At 36.1% G+C, this 16,788-nt stretch overlaps 1 protein-coding gene across 2 annotated transcripts in view; it reads left to right on the forward strand.

The window, feature by feature from the left end:
* LRRC39 (leucine rich repeat containing 39) overlaps positions 1–16,788 on the forward strand; it is a 29,187-nt gene that overhangs the window by 6,746 nt on the left and 5,653 nt on the right. The window contains exons 1-6 of one of the 2 annotated variants that reach the window (XM_019457622.2): positions 1,919–2,039; positions 5,380–5,572; positions 11,377–11,482; positions 12,791–12,947; positions 13,516–13,652; positions 16,405–16,550. In XM_019457622.2, coding sequence (XP_019313167.1) covers positions 5,460–5,572; positions 11,377–11,482; positions 12,791–12,947; positions 13,516–13,652; positions 16,405–16,550 — 659 coding nt within the window. In that variant the 5' untranslated portion in view covers positions 1,919–2,039; positions 5,380–5,459. Of the gene's footprint in view, positions 1–1,918; positions 2,040–5,379; positions 5,573–11,376; positions 11,483–12,790; positions 12,948–13,515; positions 13,653–16,404; positions 16,551–16,788 lie in introns of those variants that run through there. The other variant, XM_019457623.2, reaches the window with a different exon arrangement.

The following is a 16,788-nucleotide window of genomic DNA, read 5'->3' on the forward strand; positions in this document are numbered from 1 at the left end:
CTTTTCCCCCTAATTCTACTTTGGCAAAGTGGAGCTCACTAACGTGAAGGATGATCAGACTATGAGAGGGCACTATACAGTGCCTTGTCTCTTCCTTTTCTCTCACCCACTATGTCCCCAAATCACTGAAATTCTGTCTAAAATGCTTCATAAATAGCTTGTGAATCCATTCACTTTTTTTTTCCACTTTCCCTGACATTTCTCCAGATTAAGTCACTTCAACAATGTCTAAGTTGGTCTCACTTTATATTTGTATTGCCTCTTTAGATGAGAGCATAGGAAATAAGCTAGAAAAGGGAAAGAGAGAACCTTGGAATTTGTGGATTTCATAGAAATACTGTCAAATTAAAATGTAATGGTAGACAGTGCTAAAGGGAGAGATAAATCTAAATTGTTTCCAAAGAGACAATTTAGTACTTTTCTTAACAGAAGCAAAACTCCTCCCAGCACCTTAATGTTGCTGCATGAACATATTCAGGGAAGCCATTGTATGTGATGGTACAGACACTCTGGACAGGAGATTAGAGTTCAGGTTCTGTGATCTTTGCTCTTTCTGTGGTCTTAAGTGGCCCCATAACTCTGAGTTTATTTGTTACAGAAGCATTAGAGAATTTCTATGGAATAATCAGGCATTTTTTAAGTGCTTTTAGCACTAAAATTGGGGCACCTGGGTGGCTCAGTCAGTTAAGTGTCTGACCAGCTCGGGTCGTGATCTCTCTCTGCCCCTCCTCCATTCTCTCTTTCTTTCTCTCTTTCAAAAAATAAACATTAAAAATATTTTTAAAAATTAATAAAAGCACTAAAATTTCCAGTGTCCAAATAACTAAACAAATGATGGTCCACCTACACACCAGAATGCTATGTAGTCATTTAAAAGGATGGTATAACTCTATACTAATATGAAACAATTTCCAAGATATTCTGAATGAAGAAAACACAGTATAGAGAAATATACATAGTATGCTAGCATTTTGTGTGTATGTGTGTGATGGCATGTGTGTGTGTGCTTTTCATGAATGTAGGCATATTTATGTTTGTAACTTCACAGGCCACCTTTGGAGGGCTCAGAAATAAGTGGCCATAGTGACTGCCTTCAGAGAAGAGAACTAAATCACTAGAGGTGGGCTTAGGTGAGGATTCATTATCTTTTGAATTTTGGTCCATGTGCTTATATTACCAACTCAAAAAATATTTTTTTAATGTTTATTTGGTTTTGAGAGAGAGAACGCACATGCATGCTAATCGGGGAGGGGCAGAGAGAAGGGGAGACAGAAGATCCAAAGTGGCCTTTGTGCTGTCAGCAGAGAACCCAATGTGGGGCTTGACCTCACAAACCGTGAGCTCAAGACCTGAGCCAAAGTCAGATGCTCAACTGACTGAACCACCCAGGCACCCCCATAATTATTTTCAAAGAACCCAGAATTAACTCCTACCTATGAAGGCTGAAGAGATAAAGGTTGAGAGAGAATTAAATTTGAGCCTGGATGCAGCAGGAGCTTGGGGCTCCTTTTTTACCCATACTATTCTATATCTTTACTTTTCTTTTCTGAAGCATTTACCTTTAGTTTAAATATTTACAGATCTATCGTTTACCACGTAGGGTTTTTGTTGTGCCGTACATTCTCAAGTTTTCAAGTTTCTCTGCTGGGAACAGATAAATTCTATTAAATATTCAAAATGTGTAAGTCATGAAAAATGGAAGGACTTTCAATAGGAGTTCTTTATATCTGCAGCTTACAAATAGTTCTGCCTGATAGTTTTATAACACCCCATATACAGCATTTTGCAGTGTACAGAATGCATGCACATACGTTATCACTTGATCCTTTGCACAGAAGCTCCATGTGATTCTTGCTATTCTCAGCTTTGTCCAAGATCTAAAATTAGAACTAGGCTGACATTACATTTCACTTTGGTTACAAGTCTGACTGAGGATTTTAATCATCTGGAGCCACATGGAAAACAATTCTCCCTGAAATCCTCTTTCAGCTGATAATCACTAACTTTGGGCATGTCAGCTTCTGCGTCCTCTGACAGTGGTAAGTATTTTTCCAAAACACTTCTTTCCTATTCTTCACATGGAAATAGATTGCTGATGATGCCTTTACTGGGTCTGAATCTGCTGGAATGCACAACTGAACTTGGAATTGAATTTACAAGTCTCTTTTGGGGTCTCATAGTCATTCATGTAATTGTCTTCTTCTGGAAGATGGATTTCTGTAAAAGTTAAGCATTTTTTTTTAGTTTAGTTTTGTTTTTGTTTGTTGTTTTGTTTTTTGTTTTGCTTTCTTTTGCCTTTAGAAAGCAGACTCTCCCAGTTATGCCCTTGCCATACTATGCGCTTTTGTGTTATGGTAGTCACTGGAGGGAACACAATCCTATGCTAGCAGCAGAAATACATATGTTATTACTGACTTGTTTTCCTGGAAGGGGAACTGGTTGCTGGGAAAGGAAAACTGATGGCTGGATCAAGTTTAATGGCAAACTGAGAAACCTAATTAGCATATGAATGGTTATATATGTTTAAAAAATACACATTCACATGTAGATACTTGATAGTTTTAAAAAAGGTTTTCTTATTTGGTAAACACTTCAACCTTGTTCAAATCTGAGACAATAAATTGTAGGTTCACTGTGATGTACCTAGGGGTTTGGATTAGCAGCACCTGTATGCCAAGGTTTCTTGCTGGCAAAAAGCTCTTGCAACCTGTTCCTATGCTAATTGTGCAGGCATTGCTTAAAAATAGGGACCCTCTCCTAATAATTTGCTGAATATTGGAAATTATATATCCATCCTAAAATTGTAAACATTTTTTCCTCTGTAATGGAGTTTTTCTCCCACCCCTGTCTCTCTCTCACACATTGCATAGTTTTCTTTTTTTTGCACTGCATACTTTTAAAGAAATTAGTAATTTAGAGGAGATTAATAATGAAAAGCAGCATTCTCTGCCCCTTTTCTGTCACTCTAGAAGTGACAGGACTTTGTTTTCAATAGTTGCCACCTTTGTTCCTGTTTTTTTGTTCAAGGGGGGTTATTATTGATCAACTTTAGGCATAATCTACGGAACTTCATTATGAAAGATGATGCTCAAATTCACTTACACCCTTCTAGAGTTATATTCTTAGTTTTAGTTTCTCTCTTGATTACCTTTAGAACTTTAAACAAATACTTAAGTCTCTAGTTCTCATTCCATAAAATAGAGACAGTATCTATGACTCCCCACTTTGAAGATGTGGCTTTTGGTGTTCTTTCCTCTACACCTCCATTTCCTTCTTTCACATTCTGTTAAAGCATTTATTCTTATTTTTATATTTTCAAGATGTATTATACTTATTACATTCTGTTCTTTAGATGTAAACATGTCTTCCTTGCTTTGTCATGGGTTGATTTATTTCAAAAGTTGATTTCCATCACTCAGAGAAGAAACTTTGTACCCTTAGAAGTCACTCCCCATTTCCACCTCCGAAAAGCCCCTGGATATAACTAATCTACTTTTTTTTTTTTTCTCTATGGATCCCATATACATGGTCTTCTGTGTCTGGTTTCTTTCACTTAGTATACTTTCATTCAAAGTTCATCTACAATGTAGCCTGTATTGGTACTTATTCCTTTTTCGGGGGAGTAATATTCCATTGTATGCATATACCACATTTCGTTTATCCATTGTCAGTTGACAGCCATTTGTTTCCACTTTTTGGCTATTGTGAATAATGCAACCTCAATATTCATGTGCAAGTTTGTCTATGAGCATACGTTTTCATTTCTCTTGGGTATAAATCTAGGCGTGGATCTTTTTCTATGTTATACCTTCCATTTTTTCCTATTTTTATGTTAGGTGTGCCTCTTATAAACAATACACAGGATTTTGTATTTTATTTAATTGGACAATCTTTATATATTAAACTATGGCATTTAGTAGTCAGGGAAGTATAAATTGTGACCATAATGAGATTTTATACAGCAGTGTGTTGGTGAGGATGTACATCAATGGAAACCTTGTACAGTTGTAGTAAGAGTATAAATGGGCACAGTCACTTTGGAAAACAATTTCGCTCTATCTTATAAATTTGAACATTCACTATGATCCAGCAGTTAAAGTCCTAGGTATATACCCAATAGCAGCGATACCCACTTGAGCACCATGAAGATAAGGACAAGAATTTGGGGAAAATACTGCTCATAATAGCAAAACTCTGGTACCCAAATATCCATATTCATTGGGATGGAAAAATTAAATCATGGCATAGTCATACATTTTGGAGATCATGGCTTCCATCAGTATATAAAATGTTCTACTTCCTTTATGGAGCTATATATTTCCCATGATATGGATGTACCGTAATTTATTGATTAAAGGTTATATTGCTTCCAATCTTTTGCTTTTATGAAAAAACACTGAAGTGAATAACTTTATGATATGTAATTCTACAATTGAAAATATTTGCAGTACAAATTCTTATGAATGTGAATGTGCATTTGTAAGACTGATAGATATGACCGAATTTCTCTCCACAGAGAATAACAAATATGGCCACCTTTAGTGTATAAAAGTACCTGTCCCCCTACACTGTTGCATATTTCACTTCTTCCTTTCCAAACTTTATACGTTTCTATTTGCTTCTTTTGCCTTACAGCATTCCAGTAAATGTTGAATAGTTGTGATTGTGGACATCTTTGACTTCCTGAATTTGGAAGGAAATGATGAATTGTGGATCATGTTCTTTCACTATTGCTAATGCAATTTGAAGAAAAAATCAATACAATTATTTGTAAGGCAAAGAATATTCCATCAAATGAATCTACCATAATCTACATAACCAATTCCCTATTTTTATTTTCCTTTCCTTTCTGAGATTCAGGTCACAATCCTCAATATTACATCTATCCCTCTGCAATTTATTTTAGAAGAGCCAGTAATCCTAGTATAATACCACTTAACTGGATTCCAGCCTGTGCCTATAGCATCTAGATTAAGTAGATATCCCAAGACGCTGGTCTTAAATGTATATATCCGCTACTTAGCCATTTTCATATAACTGGGCATGTAAACTAGTTGCAGTTTTTCATTATTGCAAATTACATAGTAACAGAGGAAGTTGACTTGGCTTCAATTCCCACCTCCGCCACATATTAGATATGAGACCTTGAACAAATTGCCCATCTTCAAGGCTCAGTTCTCTCATCTGTATTTTACAGACAATGAAAGCACCCATGTCATAGGATTTTTATGAGGATTATTAACTGAGACATGATATGTAAAGTGTATAAATAATTTTGGGAACATGGAAAGTGTTCAATAAATATACGCTACTGGGATCATTTTGGAACTTTGTGAATGTTCTGAAACACATTCTTTTTTTCCCCTCTGGTACAATTAGGTCCTTTTTGAGATGGCATCTGTGATTCAGCTATTCAGAACCTAATGAAGTTGGTGACTCTGTGACAATGTGGAGAAATCATGTCAGAAAATGTGGTTTGTACTGGGGCTGTCAATGCTGTAAAGGAAGTTTGGGAAGAAAGAATAAAGAAACACAATGAAGACCTGAAGCGAGAGAAGGAATTTCAACAGAAGTATGCTTTAACATGTTTATTATTTTGAATTAGTGAAAAGTCAGAACATCATCATTCTAGAAAAGAGCACTTATTAAGTGCCTTATTGTTGAATTTGATAGAGACTTTTATTTACTGAAAACTCAAAATATAACTACAGGGCTATCCCTGACTCAATTAAGTATGATTATGTGATGGTGGCCACAAAAAACCCAACTGTCTGTATGTAGTTGGGGCACCAGGTGGCTCAGTCGTTTAAGCATCTGGCTCTTGATTTAGGCTCATGTCATGATCTCCCGATTCATGAGATCCAGTCCTGTGTCGGGCTCTGCACTGTCAGTGCAGACCCTACTTGGGATTCTCTCTCCCTCCCTCTCTCTGCCCCTCCCCTGCTGGCACTCTCCCTCTCTCTGTTTTTCTCTCTCAAAATAAATAAACATTAAAAAAAATAGTTATCTTGGGCCCTCATAGGAATCTGGTCAACATTCATCATAGTTTGATTAGTATCATTTAGTCTATTTTTCACTGATGGCTTGTTCAGTATAATAGTCCCTAGGTACTAAAACAGCATCTAGCAATGCTACGTAGTATAGATTCTCACCTATTTGAATAGCAGTGAGTTTCAGCCAGGTTCCCTGTGGATCACCTGATTCCTTGATTTGGGCTGTACTTAAATAATTTGGCTCTCATTTCCTCTGCCTTCTTGATATCTACCCACTTTCCTGATTGGATGTCTCCAAAGTATTCTATCTAATCTTGCAAGAATACCCACTTTCCTCATGGATCCCTACAATTCTCATTCATTAGATCTCTTTCTAAATATTAAATTGTCTTTTGTCTTGCAACATATACAGATATTGGGCCATTATGTTGTACACCTGACACTAATACAATGTTACATGACAATTATATTTCAGTGGGAAAAAATGCTCTTGTGTCAGTTAGCAAATACCATAAAATTCAACTAAAAATGGCTTAAGGAATAGGGAAGTCCTGAGGCAAGGCAGTTCCAAAGCTTTAACAGCTTTAGAGATTCAGCTTCTTTTCATCACCTCCTACTGCTAATCTCAGTGTCTCAGTTTAGTTCTTAGGGTAGCCTCCCTCAGTGTCACAGAATGACTGGTGTACTTCCAGGCATCATAGCCAGACCTCATTATGTTATCAGAAGAGTGGAAACTATTTCTGTTTCTTCAAGAATGAGGAAGCCTTTCTGAGGTGTTTTAGCAAACCTCTCCTTCACCTCTCATTGACCAGAACTGGGTAATTTGTACTCCCCTAATGCAGTTCCCTTCTAGGAGAATGAGACTGTGTGATTGGTTTATATAAATTAAGATTTATACCTGGGTTACTTGGGGGAAGTATAAATACTTGAAAATAACAGCTATTCTCCCAGCAAAGAAGAGGGGGAAAGGTACATTCTTGATAAGCAACTATTTTGTGTCCGCTATCTGTAAAAACAAAAATCCGGCTGGGGAAGGGCCACTCTTCCCAACCAAAGCCAGTAAAGAGAATAATGATGCTGACAATGATGAGGTAGCAGCCGTTGGTTGTGCACTTACTGTTTACTAAGTACTCTGCTAAATGTTTTATCTGTACTATCTCATTTAATCCTCTCAACATACTGAAACACTGTCTTGATGAGGATTATATTGCATTATGAGAGATGGAAAACCAAAATAATATTTTCTACACAAGACATGTTAACTTTTCCTGGTACTTGATCTATGGCTGGAATAGCACTCCACTGAGTCAGATGGTCTGTGTTGCCCACGGTCAGGCTTTTATCTTGTTGCTCAACTGTGCATGGCTTCCATTCCTAACGGAATGGATGTCACCCAATGGCCCCAAATAGATTCACCAACCTCAGCCAACATGTTTGATTCCAGCTAGCAGGAAGTGGCACACACTACTACTTCTGCTAACATCCCATTGATACGATACATATCTAACTACAAGGAAGGATGGCTAAATGAAGTCTTGTGCCCAGTTGAATTTAGAGCATCTATTGAGGAAGAAGAGGAGTAACAGATACAGGGGAATGACAAGCAATCTCTGCCACACATGAGTGTTCATTAAAGAGACAGAAAACCTGAGAGATAGGCCTAATTCAAAGAACACAATGCTAATAAATGCAGAACTGGTATTCACACTCAAGCAATCCGACTCAGGAAGCATGATATTCACCTCAGGTCTTACATCTCCCTAGATTGGCCCTTGATATATAAAGCTACTCTTATGAAACCCATTATATTTGTATTCTACAATTATGATAAACTTGACTCTAGAGTACTCTTTTTAAATTTTTTTTAAGTTTATTTATTTCAAGAAAGTGAGAGCACCAGCAGGGAAGGAGCAGAAAGAGACGGAGAAAGAGAGAATCCCAAGCAGGCTCCACACTGTCAGCACAGAGCCCAATATGTGGCTCAGACCCATGAACCATGAGATCATGACCTGAGCTGAAATCAAGAGTCAGTAACTTAACTGACTGAGCCACTCAGGTGTCCCAAGAGTACTCTTTTTTTTTCTTTTTAATTGATTGATTGATTTTTGAGAGAGCGAGAACAAGAGCAAATAAGCAGGGGAGGGGCAGAGAGAGAGAGAGAGAGAGAGAGAGAGAGAGAGAGAGAGAGAGAGAGAGAAGCCCATGCAGGTTCCTTGCTGTCAGCACAGAGCCCGATGTAGGGATTGATCTCACAAACCGTGAGATCATGACCTGAACCGGGATCAGGAGTCAGATACTCAACCAACTGAGCCATCAGGAGCCCCAACTCTAGAGTATTCTTAACAAATCATTTCCTTTTTTAAAACAGTGGGTGGGAATCGTGACTTGCTTCTAAACTCCCGAATGTCACCTATCATACGTGTTTAGTTAAGAACCATTTAATTTTAGTAGCTTCAAGTTCTCTCTGTGCAAAACAGGCAAGGGGTAAAATGATTAAGAATGTAATCTAATGCTGGGGTGCCTGGGTGGCTCAGTCGGTTGAGCTTCTGTCTTCTGCTCAGGTCATGATCTCATGGTCTGTGAGTTCGAGCCCCGCATCGGGCTCCTTGCTGACAGCTTGGAGCCTGGAGCCTGCTTCGGATTCTGTGTCTCCCTCTCTCTCTGCCCCTCTCCCACTCATGCTCTGTCTCTCTCTGTCTCAAAAATAAATAAAAACATTTAAAAATTTTTAAAAAAGGAATGTAATCTAATGCTTCTCTCAGCTAAAGGTGGCTAAAGATTTAGTTCAAAAGCATCAAGTTTAAACAGAAATTGACCTCATTGTCTTTTGATGCCAAGCTATCTTGAGGAAATCAAGCATTTAGGAAAGAGTTGGTGTGACAAAATCTGGGAAAGTCTTTAGACTATGATAAAAGAGTTTCATAGGAGGTAGAAAATTTCTATGTAAAATTGGAAGAACATCAAGCTTGAACTAAGCAGTGGATGAATTATAGAATACTAGAGCTGGAAGGGAACTTAGACATTATTTAATCGAAACCCCATTTTAATAGGCAAAGCCCACAGAGGTGGTATGTGTTGTCCACGGTTGCCAAATTAAGTGATACATTCTGGACTTAGATCATAGAAATTCAGATCCAGAAATAACTTAGGAATCATTGTAGAGATGGAAATAGACTTGTTGAATAATAGCCTCACTGTAAACTCATCAAGGACGGAGCTTTCTGCATGCACAATGTGCAGCGTCGCATTTGGCATATAATGGTTGCTCAATGAGTTCTTTAAGTAAAAGGTTAGGGAACAAGACACCTGATTACACTTGTCATTAAATCTTGTTCTGAAATACATAGATCTCTTAGTATCAAGAAGTTAGCAATCATCATGCTTACTGTTTGAATAGTTCTAATTTTTAGAAAAGTGATGTAATTGAAAATAAAAATGTTCTAGTATAGAAATAAACCATTTGCAACCTTTTACTAGTAATTTTCATAGCTTACTATTATTGTTATGTATATTTGCAATGTACCAAAAATCAATAGGGATGTATTCCAGAATGAAGGTTTTATGCATTTTTATATCTGAAAAACAAAATCTGAATAAAATTGCAATGTAATCACATATGACTTAACTCTGAAGTTGGACTGTATTATTTGCAAGTCATTAAAAAGTTATTAACTATCTATGGATTAGATGTTTAATAAATGCAAGTCAAAAGAACAATGAGATACCACTTTGCATTTACTAGGATGGCTATAATTAAAAACATGGACAATAACAAATGTAGGCAAGAATGGCAAGGCATGAAGCCTCATGTGCTGCTGGAGGGAAGGTAAAATGGTACTAGCAATTTGGACCTAGTTTGGAAGTTCCTAAGAAAAGTTCAAAATAGAGTTATGATGCAGCAATTCTACTCCTAGAACTGTACCCAAGATAAATGAAAACGTGTATCTACGCAAGAACTTGTTCACAAATGTTCATAGCAGCATTATTCATAATAGCCAAAAAGTGGAATTAACCCAAATGTCCATTAACTGACGAACTGATCAACAGAACAGTGGAATGTTATTCTTCGATAAAAAGGAACACAGTACTGAAACATGTTACAGCACAGGTGAACTTTGAATAAACTTATGCTATGTGGAAAGACCACAATATTGTATAATCCCATAGAAATGGGAAGTAGATTAGTGATTGCCATGGGCTGAGGAAGGAAGGAATGGAGAGTGACTGCTAATGGGTGTGGAGGTTTTTTGTTGTTTTTTGTTTGTTTTAAATTCCACTTAATATGCAGTGTAATATTAGTTTCAGGTGTACAATATAGTGATTCAGCAGTTCATACAACACCCGGTGCTCATCTCAGCAAGTGCACTCCTTAATCCCCATCACCTAATTAACCCATCCCCCCATGCACCTTCCCTCTGGTAGCCATGTTTGTTTTCTATAATTAAAAACTCTGTTTCTTGGTTTGCCTCTTCCCCCTCCCCCCTTTGTTCATTTCTTTTTTTAAAAGTGTTTTAGCAGTCTCTCTCTCTCCCTCTCTTTTTTTTAAAATTTATTTTGAGAGGGAGAGAGCATGAGCAGGGAGGGGCAGAGAGAGGGAGGTAGAGAAAGAGAATCCCACTGACATGGGGCTCAATCTCACACCTAACCCACTGAACCACCCAGGAGCCTTTGCTCAGTTATTTCTTAAATTCCACATGACTGAAATCATGTGGTGTTTCTTTCTCATTAGCATATTAGCATATTCTCTACCTCCATCCATATCATTGCAAATGGCAAGATTTCACTCTTTTTTATGGCTGAGTAATATTTCCTTCTTTATCCATTCATCAGTTGATGAACAATTGGGCTGTTTCCAAAATTTGGCTATAGTACATAATGCTACCTTTTGAGTTAGTATTTTTGCATTATTTGAGTAAATACTTAGTAGTACAATTGCTGGATCATGGGATAGTTCTTTGTTTAATTTTTTGAGGAACCTCCATACTGTTTTCCAGAGTGGCTGCACCAGTTAGCCTTGGGTATAGAGTTTTTTGAGTGATGAAAATGTTTTGGATCAGAGAGCGGTGTTGGTGAGCAACTCTGTGAATATATCCAAAACCATTGAATTGCATACTTTAAAAGGATTGATTTTATGGTATGTGAATTATAGCTCAATAAAGCTGTTATTTAAAAAAAAATCTATGGAGCATTGTGACACTTTTCAAAAACTTAAATATAGGGCATTTATGAAACTAATCATATTTATAATTCTTGCAAAACAAATTCTTTTTCGATTTCCAGATACTACTAGTCAAGTGGTTGTTTTTGATGGGTCACTTTTTACATAAAAGTGAATGCTACCTGTGTCATTACGGGTCAACTAAAATGTTTTCTGGTCTCTTAGGCTAGTGCGAATCTGGGAAGAACGAGTAAGCTTAACCAAACTAAGGGAAAAGGTCATCAAAGAAGATGGAAGAGTCATTTTGAAGATAGAAAAAGAGGAATGGAAGGTTAGCTTCATACAAGTACTATTTGATTTTCTATATTTTGCATTTTATGGGAGAGTTGAGAAAATGATTCTGAGACTGTGTGATTAAGTCTGGAATAGTCAGAAATTCTCATTTTAATAATACACCAAATGAATTGGGGCAACATGAACAACCGAAAAGAAATATAACTTCACTTTTTTTTTTTGGTAAAAATTCAATTTGCTGAAACTCTGTTTAAATTTAGGTCATTTGCAATTTTTCTCCTACTAATCCTACTAATAAGCAATTTCTCATTTTCCATAAAAAGATGACCATTTGCCTAACAAAAATCATACAGCTTTTCCAAAATAAATGCTCAGTTAAAACTCCACAAAATGGAATAGAATATTCATTTTTTTTCGAGGTCTACCACCCAGTTCATATTCTCTCATAAACACACACACACACACACACACACACACACACACACACTTGCTTAATTACATTAGGCACACTCTAATTTTTGTAAGGGCCTCTATCCCTTGGGCCAGTGTTTATGTTCATACATATAGGTATGATTAGCTAAGGGGGTAGGTCCTTTATTTTCCCTTTTGGCTACTTTAGGTTGAAAGAGAAAAGGCAAAGAGTTCAGAAGAGTTGAAACTTTTAAAATCTTTAAATTAAAAAAAATCTGTAAAAACCTTTTATAAAATATTTCAAAACAGAAGGGGAAGAGGGGCGCCTGGGTGGCTCAGTCAGTTGGGTGTCCATCTTGGGCTCAGGTCATGATCTCGCAGTTTGTGGATTTGAGCCACAACAAGCTGACAGCTTGGGGCCTGGAGCCTGCTTGGGATTCTGTGTCTCCCTCTCTCTCTGCCCCTCCCCTGCTCACTCTCTCTTTCTCTCTCTCAAAAATAAATAAACATGAAAGATTTTTTAAAAAAAGAAGGGGAAGAGAAGTTTGAATTATTGATTAAAATGATTTTTTGGTTTCTCTGTGATTTCAACTAACCATCATATTCTCATTTCAACTGCATATATGTACTCTTCAAAAAGCCTAATACAACAACATCTTTAGAGCATAGCTCTATGTGTGTACGCTATTGGCCAAAATACATTCTTTTTGTTTATTCTGATTGGAGCGCCAAGGTTTAGCACCCCCACTCCCAAAGTAAAGGTCTTAAAACTTAGAAGTAACACAAAGCACTTGGAAATATAACCATTTAGGAAAATTTGTAAGGAAAAGTTCTTTTACAAATCAATCTCTCTACAATTATACTCCAGTGTGACATGATACTAAAATAATTTAAGTAATATAGTAATTCTGTCATTTATTTTACTTGAGTTTAGACCCTCCCTTCTTCTCTACTGAAACTGAGTCAGCTACAGGAATGGCAACTTCATAGAACTGGTTTGTTGAAAATTCCTGAATTCATTGGAAGATTTCAGAACCTCATTGTATTAGATTTATCTCGAAACACAATTTCAGAGATACCTCGAGGAATTGGTAAGGAAGATTGCTTTAATTTCTGCTTTTTACTGAGAATTTTTTTTTTTTTTTTGATACATGGAGTAAAGACCTCATCTTTACATAGCCCTGAACCTTGAGGAAATTATAAACATCTAAATTGAAGGTTCCAGGGGATCCAAGCATCTAGGATTTACTGAGGTGATTTAAGATGAGAATTCAATGCAAGAAAAGTCTCTTTGGAAATATTATTGTATAAATTCTGGAAATGATATTTCTTGTTCAGCTAATCCTCCTAGAAGAGAATAGGTTGAAGGCAAGAGAGAAAATTAGAAAGATTCCTTAGATGAGAAAAAAACAATCCCCAAATGGAAAATTGACCAGGATATAGTGTAGATAAAGCAAAATGAAAAAAAAAATACATATATTTTTTGCTTATAGCACTGATAAACCTGATCCTCATCTTTAGAAGAGGCAGGACACATACTGGGAAAAGAAGTGTGAATTTGCCAATAGGAAACTGACAAGTAAGTTATGCTATAATACTTCATAACTGGAAACATTGTTTTATATCTATCTGCTCTCTATTGTGTATTATTTTTTGTAGGACTGCTCACTAAACTTCAGGAGCTGATTCTTAGTTACAACAAAATCAAGACTGTCCCCAGGGAACTAAGTCATTGCGTGAGCTTGGAGAAACTAGAACTTGCTGTAAACAGAGATATATGTGATCTTCCACAAGAGGTCAGAAAGATATAAATGCCTATGATTTTATTCTCTGTCTACTACTGGTTTACTTCTTAATTGTGTGATCATTAAAAGTAACACTAATGAAGAAATGCTATACATTTTATTTCAGAAAATATTTAGTGGTAATCATTTCCTGTTATTGTAACATTTTTAGAGAAGTATCTATTTAGCATAAATATTGTCACAGTACTGACATCATTTGTGATCTCCTAAAAGGCCAGAGCAAAGAGTCTTTTTTATTTCTATTTCCTATTGAAGGCCCAGCCTAGCTTGTAGTTGTTACTTAGTAAATGCTTATTGGATGAATAAATGGTTATTATAAAGGACAATGTGGTGATGGAAAAGCTCTTTTGTTTACTAGTTGGTGTTTATACAGTGTTCCTTTTTTGAGATACAGCTGAAGTGGTAAGAAATGAATTCTTCAGTTTAGGAAGTGTTTCTTTGCTAGCTTCTTTGGCTCTACCAAGTAAAAGCAAGGCAATGGGTTTGGAAAGCCTTCAGACTTTGCTTTGGTATGATAACCTTGTTATTAGTAAAGCCAAACTGGTCATAGAGATATAGACGTTTTCAAACATACTTCAAACGTATTTAATGATCTTACAATCAGCAAAGAAATTTCCAAGGTGTTCTAACTTTGCAAAATAAAGTTAAGGAAAATAATAAAACTCAAAGTAGAAAGACTATTCCCTTTTTCCATTCTCCACTCACTATTTTTGGTGAGAATATCACTTTTCCCCGGAGCAGTAAATATGTCACCAATAATTATCACTCTGGCAAGTAAAACATAATTTCTACATTTTATCTACTTCATCTTACAACAGTTCAAGTTAATGAAATGTATGCACTTGCTTATGATAAAAATGATGATCACAGGGACAATTTTTACTTACAAGAGGGCCAATAAATATTTTATTTCTAACTCTTGTGATTTTCTTTCTGGGATTGGTTCAATCATTTAAAATGCTGTATGAATTTGGACATGTCTGTTAACTTGTGTTTACCTTAATTTTTTCACATAAGAAATAGGTTTTATTGGAACTAATACTAAAGTAAGATTTGAGCCTGGGATTATTTCCAAGTATGGCCCCTAAGTAGCTGTGTAGCCTCAAACACACCACTTTATATAACTAGGTCTCAATGTTCACATATGCAAAATAGAGACTGTCAGATGATAATAACATTTTTAATATTATACAATCAAAGGGTTCTAGTACCACTGAGAAATCAGCAACAGGAGACTTCTCTCTCAGCCATTACACTGCATACATGTATACACACAAAACATATTTATGCCAGTGTAAAAACAATCTTTTTATACTCCATTCTAAACCGTTTGAAAAATTTTAAAGGTGTGATTTTGAAAAAGTGTTTTGTCCGTGGCTTGAATTCTAAAGCCAGAGAAATATCGCCTCCTAAATGGAAACTTCCTGCTTTTTTTGCATTACCCACAAAACACTGGGTGTGTATGTGTTTCATTTTTTTTTTTTTTTTTTTTTTTTTTTGGTGTTAAAATTGTGGAAGGAATCTCAACATTCCCGGAGATAAAAATAAAACAGAACTTGCCTAGATAAATGGAAAGTTTTTTGGAAAAGTTAACTAAATTTTTACTCACATTTTGAAACTTTCACTACAGTGTTATATGGCAAGAGGTTTGTGGCCTTAGGTCCATGAAAACTTGAGTGCACATCACTCATCATTTCCAGTTGCATGGCCTCTCTCACCCATTTTGTCCATAAAATAGAAATACGATATTCATCTTATAAAGCTGATGAATAAACTAATGCTATAAGCATCATGAATACATTGAGATACTGATGTTGAGAGAAAAAGGCAAGTTAAAGAGAAGTACACTATCAAAATCTTCAAATAAAAATATTAAACTTTGTGAAAACATATATAATAGTAATAATAGAGAAATATATAGAAAACATATTTGTGTATAGTAATAAAAACAAAAAAACATATGCAGGAATATTAAATACCAAATTCAGGAGAGGGGTTCCCTCTGGAAAGGAAGAAGGGAGGAGTACACAGGAGGCAGTCATATCAGTATATGTATATTTTTAAGTTTGAGAGAGAGAGCATGCATGTGCAGGGGGAGGGGCAAAGATGAGAGAGAATCCTGAGCAAGCTCCGTGCCAACAGCATGGAGCCTGATGCTAGGCTCAATCTCATGAACCAGCGGGATCATGACCTGAGCTGAAATCAAGAGTCAGTCGCTTAACTGACTGAGCCACCCAGGCACCTCTATATTTTCTTTCTTAAGCTGAGCATGCTGGTGTTTGATATATTATTCTTAATACATTTTTATTGATGTTTTTCATTTAAAAAATAGAATTACCAAACGGTAAATCCTGTGATTAACGCATGTAAAGCATCAGGCGCAAAAAAGAAGGCTCAATAAAGATAATAATATTTTGAAGTTTGGGTTTTCCCATACAAATCTCAGATACAGGATGAAAGGAAAACACAAGCAGGTTCTGCAAACCCTGGAACTTGGGTATTTGGAAGATAAGTTTTCTTGGAATAGATGAACTTTCTATACAAGTTTTTCATTTATCTGGAGGTTTTTTAGCTTTATTTTTATTTCAAAATTAATTTATTTTATTGTGGACTACTAGGACTAAATAAAGCCCAAGTGTAATCTGAACGTTCCTTGATGTGAAGTATCTCCTTTAGCAATGTGAGTGTTCTAGTACTTTATGTTGTGGACATTCACTTTGAAAAATTTTGCTTTCCTCTTCAGCTTAGCAATTTGTTAAAGCTTACTCACCTTGATTTGAGTATGAATCACTTTACTACAATCCCTCCTGCTGTGTTGAACATGCCTGCTCTTGAGTGGCTCGACATGGGAAGCAACAGACTTGAACAACTTCCTGATACTATAGAAAGGTAAAATAATTTTCTATGCTATTGGATGTGTTGAAGCCATCCGTAATAAATAAGAAATAATAGACAAAACAAAGGGGACCCTACCTAATCAATCACAATAGATCCACGTAGTACTAATATGCTACTTTTTAACCGAATATTTTCATTTACTTAAATAAGCCTAAGGGTTTGGGGAGAGAAAAACTGGCTATCTGACGTGACCATATTGACATGAATATGGCAAACAATAACATTATTT

The sequence above is a fragment of the Panthera pardus genome, unplaced genomic scaffold (genome assembly GCF_024362965.1).
Source record: "Panthera pardus isolate Hobbes unplaced genomic scaffold, ASM2436296v1 HiC_scaffold_11, whole genome shotgun sequence".
Lineage (NCBI taxonomy): Eukaryota > Metazoa > Chordata > Mammalia > Carnivora > Felidae > Panthera > Panthera pardus.